Source organism: Dysidea avara, chromosome 5 (genome assembly GCF_963678975.1).
Source record: "Dysidea avara chromosome 5, odDysAvar1.4, whole genome shotgun sequence".
In the NCBI taxonomy this organism is placed as follows: domain Eukaryota; kingdom Metazoa; phylum Porifera; class Demospongiae; order Dictyoceratida; family Dysideidae; genus Dysidea; species Dysidea avara.
Window position 1 is genome coordinate 32,752,050 of NC_089276.1, and position 6,000 is coordinate 32,758,049.

At 38.2% G+C, this 6,000-nt stretch overlaps 1 protein-coding gene across 1 annotated transcript; it reads right to left on the reverse strand.

The window, feature by feature from the left end:
• Window positions 1-404: 404 nt before the first annotated feature.
• On the reverse strand, window positions 405-1,343 carry LOC136255203 (uncharacterized). Its single transcript, XM_066047925.1, has one exon. It carries the CDS (start codon window positions 1,341-1,343, stop codon window positions 405-407), a length of 939 nt encoding a protein of 312 aa, XP_065903997.1.
• Between the last annotated feature and the right edge of the window lie 4,657 nt (window positions 1,344-6,000).

Sequence of the window (6,000 nt, forward strand, 5' to 3'; positions counted from 1 at the left end):
CAAATGGTCAGCACACCCCTGCTACTACTACTACTACTACTTTTTTCATTGAACAATAATGACACACATGTACAATAGTACAGAATAATATTGGTAATACAGGCATACGCTTAAGTACAACCAAAGTTAATAGATGTTAAGATATTAACAGTCCCAAGAATAGCTGCCTTTTGGAGGTTATTAAACAATGTTTCGTTATAGTCAGGTATTCGCTTCAAATGAGTTTGTTGGTTAGCTGATACACACCAGAATGGCCAATCACAACAGGAACAAGATCAACAGGTTGACCATAACACTCGGAAATCTCTCGGACAAGGGTTTGATACCTACTGCTACTACAGATTTGATAAAATTTAACATGTACCATTGTACAGACAATAATGGTGAAACAAGCAAAGCCTAAGTTACACCACACGTAAATTGATATTATTAAGAACATTAACTGTTCCCAATATGGCTGCCTTTTGTAAGTTAGCAAAAGTTAATTGGGTAAAGGCTAGAATCTTCTCCAAATGTCTATTTGAAACCACTCCAGACACTCCAAACACAACAGGAATAATCACTGCCGGCTGACAGTAAGTTCTTGACATCTCTCCAGCTAATCTTTGATATTTTGTGATCTTCTCATTTTCTATATCCAGTACATTAATGTCAGCCGGGCAAGAGACCTCTATTAATAAAATCTTCTCTGGATTCTCCTTCAAAAACACTACCAGGTCTGGACGATTGCTCGGGATGTGGGACACGGTGATGATGTCAAAGTTCCACAACATCTTGATGCTGGCATACTCAACCACTGGCAATGGTTGGTGAGAGTACCAATTATTGGCAATTTCACCAATGCCAAAAGTTTGACATAGATGCCAGTGAATCACCGATGCCACTAAGTTATGGCGATGGATATAACTTGTTGGTGCTAGCATTGGGCACCCTGCCATCAGATGTTGAATAGTTTCCTCATGACTGCTACATAAGCGACACATCAAAGTTGGTACTGACAGATTCATTATTTTTGCCTCATACACCCTAGTCCTCACAACCTGGTCCTGAATAGCAAAGATGGTGCTTTCTGATTCACTATGTAAAAACTCACAAAGCCAACGAAAACTTCTAGATAGATCCACAGGGTTGGAACCACACCAGTTAATAAACTTACCATGTAATGGCTTATTCTTCAAAGTCTCCCAACAAGACACTTTCTGACGATCACAGACTAAATTCTTTATTTCATCATCTGTAGCCTGAGTTAGATCAATATCAACAGATAATGCTGCGACATAAGCATCCGCCCTTGAGCAGACTGATTTGCGTGATGGCAACGACACATCTAGCAGATGGCACATTTTAACTAAAGCATCATCAGATGTTCTCAAATGATGTGTCAGCAGAATGACACGGCGACGATAAAGATCCTCAACATTTGACAAACCCCTACCACCCAAACAATGAGGAAGATAGAGTCATTCCACAGCAGAGCGAGGATGCAGACTTCTAGATGTTACCATCATCTTACGTACCAAAATATCAAACTGTGTAATCTCAGCCATAGTCCAGTCAACAATCCCAAAGCCATATGATAGCACTGGTATACAAAAAGAGTTAGTAGCTTGCACCTTAAAACGTGCATGTAGAAAACTACTCCAGATCAGATTAAGTCTACTTTTAAACTCACTAAGTACAACATCCTTAGAGTGGGCATGATCAATCCCACCTCCTTCAGGAAAACCCAAGTAGCGATACAAACCAGCAGTCTCCAACTCAGAAATCTCAGGGCCACTCATTATAGGCATTGAGCCAGTCTGAACACTCTTTCCCCTCTTGATGGTCAACTTCGCACACTTTGAAATTCCAAAACTCATTTGGATAGCGTCTGAAAACCTCTGGACTGTATCCACCAACTTATAAAGACTCTCATCATTCCGAGCAAACAATTTAAACTACTACTACCACTACTACTACTACTACTACCACTACCACTACTACTACTACTACTACTACTACTACTACTACTACTACTACTACTACTACTACCACTACTACTACTACTACTACTACCACTACTACTACTACTACTACTACTACTACTACCACTACTACTACTTTTTATTAGGGCAATTGCACTGCACATGTCCAGGTTGATTGTACCGAAAACAGAGGAGACTGGCTGTTCAGTCAGGGTGGTGACCTTCTGCTGTAGGGCTTCGATGGTGCCACTCTGCTACTTTAATGCTACTGCTGTGGTCAGTTTCTCACCACAATCTTAAGTTTTTATTAATTTAGCTCATTGAATAAGCTTGCTAAGGTCATTGATTTTGCCCATGGCACGTAACTGTTTATTGACCTCCACAGGGATACCGGTTAAAAAATTGGTGAGTCAAAAGTTGCTTCTGCATAGTAGCATCTGTTTCCAGCATGGCATGGTCCAGCAGGAATTTTAATTCATGTACAAAACCCAGAGAGAGATATCCTCCTGGAAACAGGAGGCAATGGTGAAAATTGTCCATTGATGTAAATCGCATTGGCCCCATTTGCTTGATGGTCTTGGCTTTTATGCTCCTTATAGCTTTTCTGTTCAGCTTCGTTCAACTCTAGCCACACTGCTAGTGCTTCTCTTCTAAAGTCATTGGCAGCCTTGTCCTCCCATCAATTAGCAGTACAACAAATATTGTATCTCTGAAACCATTCAACTTAGTTGCCTTTGGTGAATGGCATCGGGACACCAATCATGGATGCTGTAGTCACTGCCATCCTCTGATACCAATGTAACAGCTACATATTCACAAGCACAGTCTTACACTCAATCATAAAAGCAAAAGTAATGTACAATAGTTACATGTCCTTATATACTACATTACAGTAAGAATGACATAAGATACCTAGTTTCTAGGCTAGCAGCCGAGTGCATCAATCACGCTCACTACATATGTATACCATATATGTATGTATATATGTATCTATGCATCTATGTATATTTAATACCATTCTGGCACCATCCTTGTCAGGGTCAGCAGGCAGCTTCTTTATAAGCAATAAGTGCCTCTAAAATAATAACTGTTTCGAAGCTTTGAAGATATTACAACTGATTTCTACTACTCCTAAAGGTTTCACCTGCATTTATGAAAGGATCAGTGAAAAATACTAGTGATTATTTTGTTATTACTAGCTAGCTGCTATAGCTAGACTGCATGAAGCTACAATTGCCATGTTCCAGAATAATTGTTATGCTAAAATGTCAAAATTTGCCTGTGGAAGACATTCAGTTAGTTTGCCTTGTTCTCTGCATGTCAACGTTTGGAATTGCCACTGCTAGAGATGGATAATAAAATTAATGCGACCCGCTGAACAAAACCTGGAAAATATTTTGCTTTGCTATAAAATATGAGTACTACATAAAAATTATAATTGCTTTGGTATGTACTAAAACAAAACTCAGATCAATAAACCCTATACACCATCAGATTTGTCTGTTCATGGGGAGCAAGAAACTTGTGGTTTCATGTTTGCAAAGTGTACGGCACATGAGGCATGGATGCTTATTTATGATGTCATAAAAATAAAATATATTCTCGTCATTTAATTGTTGAAATGGCCATCTTTTTTGTCTGCATGGAGATTTACAGGGAAAATGCTATACTTTGATTAATACGCCAATTCGTGGTGAACAGTCCCGTCTTTGTAGCTTGTTTCAGTCACAAGTTATAAGCGCTATGTATTTGCCGTATTGTTTCTGTACAAATTGAATTTATTCTTCTAGCACTATAACTCCAAGACTATTCATTACAAAACACTGTAAATTTGGCTGTCCACTCCTGTTATTCTAGATAACAGAGAAGCAATTCAAGGAATGTATGAAAAAGACCAGCTTTTGCTCAGCTGGTCACAAATAATAACACCATGCAGTAATTCTTGCAGTGATAATGTGTTTATTCAATCAAAAGTGTTACCAAATTCAATTTCAGAATGCCAATAATTCTGTGAGAGCATGCCCTTTACCCCTCTATATAGTTAGCGCATGCTTCACATACAGAGTGTGCTAGACACATTTGTAGAGCTGTGACACTTAACCGGTTAATCAATTAATTGACCAGTTATTTTTATAAATTCATTCATCGGTTATTTTTTCTCATAACCGGATAACTGATCCCTAATATTTTCACTCAAAAATGTATGGTTTGGAAACTCATTTTCATTATTCAACATTGATATCACATTAGTTGTAGGATTCAGCTTTACGTATAATGACTTGCTGCTTATTACTTTGGCCACTACAAGTATAATCAACTATAAATTTTAAGGTACATGTAGCTTAAAAATTAAGTCCAGCATAAAAATTGGAGAAAATTTTGTTAAGTTCAGTTAACCAGATAACCGGCAGTTATGATTTGCCTAGTAACCAGTTATGATATTCTGTCCAGTTTCACAGCTCTACACACTTGATGAGTGAATACCACTACTGCCCACTTAATAATACCCAGATCTGTCCCCAATGGTATCAGGCATTTTAAAAATAATCTTATGTAAAGGTTCTATGCTATATCTGGCATTAGTAAAGACTCTGCCATATGTCATGTACGGTAGTGCCCAAGCGCAACGTCGTACTCGCTCGCAAGCGCAACTTGCTCGAGATTTTAAAAATTGTTAATTAGGGTGTGTGGCAACTATTTCACTCATGAGACAGCATGGTAGCTGTTTTGCTCAAAAGAATTGCAGGCAAAACAGTTGCCACTCCCCTTAATTAGCAATTTTTAAAATCTCGAGCAAAGTTGCACGTGCAAGCGAGTGTGACGTTGGACAGTACCATAAGATGATGGTTTTTATAAGCAGCATTTGGGTGTGTACATCATTTTGCGAAGATCCCTACTATACAGTACTACCGTACTGAAAGATAACACATTGGTGGTGGCATGTCCCAACCTCTTGGGCTACACAACATACTAGAGTATGCCTTGATTACTTTTTGAGGTGTCCATTTTGAATAGTAATGCTTCATACCACTTACTGTTTTTGATCTGATCTATCACAACTGCACCCTCCACTAAGACTCTTGCTGCAGATGCTGGCACAACTACAGGTAAAAAATCACTGTATAAAGACAAATACACACTCCAAAAAGGTTTGGAGAAGGGTGGTTATACAGACAAGATACTACATAGTGCTTCCAATACATACAAACTTGTCACCATGCAACGATTCATAGTATACATCAGCAAATGCTTATTTTGACAAGCAGAAGGAAAATTTAAAGTTAAAATGTGACCGAATTTGACAAAACAAGGCTTCCACACGCATACACTTTTATGACTTTTAAGTACCATAACTCAATGTAGCAGCATGCCATTAGTTTTAAATTTTGACCTGGTATTGTACTATGCTATGGAAGGACCTTGTGAAATGTTTAGAACAATAGCTTGCTGAGTAGTCAAGTTACAGCTGGTTAAAGTCAGAAAATTGGATGTGTGTGGAAGCCTTGTTTTATCAAATTTGGTCACAAATAGAGATTGTAGCCATAAAAACAAGCATGTACAAGAAAAATGAGGAATTTTAAGTTTGATTAGGGATCATAGAAAAAAAAGTTGGGAAACCACTCACTAATATATCTGAAGGTGCAGGCAACCTCCCTTGTTTCCAAACCTTTTTTCTATGATCCCTAATCAAACTTAAAATTTCTATTTTTCTTGTACTTGTTTGTTTACATTTTTGTAACATTATTATGACTGGTGAACCCGCACATACTGCATCAAAAGAAAGGATGGCGCCAGAGATAGTTTTCGTCTGAATGTGCACCCTGGTTATCGATTACTGACTTGAAAGTGAAGTGTCCATTACATTTTGCTGTCAGCTATGTTCAGCTTGTTATATAGCGCTACAAGTAGGAAAAGCGTCTCTACAGCCAGCATGAATAATACGGACAATTTGCGCGCCCCAACTATCAATTACAGTCTCGCAAGTAAAGTAGTTGCTTTTACCTAATTTCAGCCCATTACACAGTGTTACAAACGA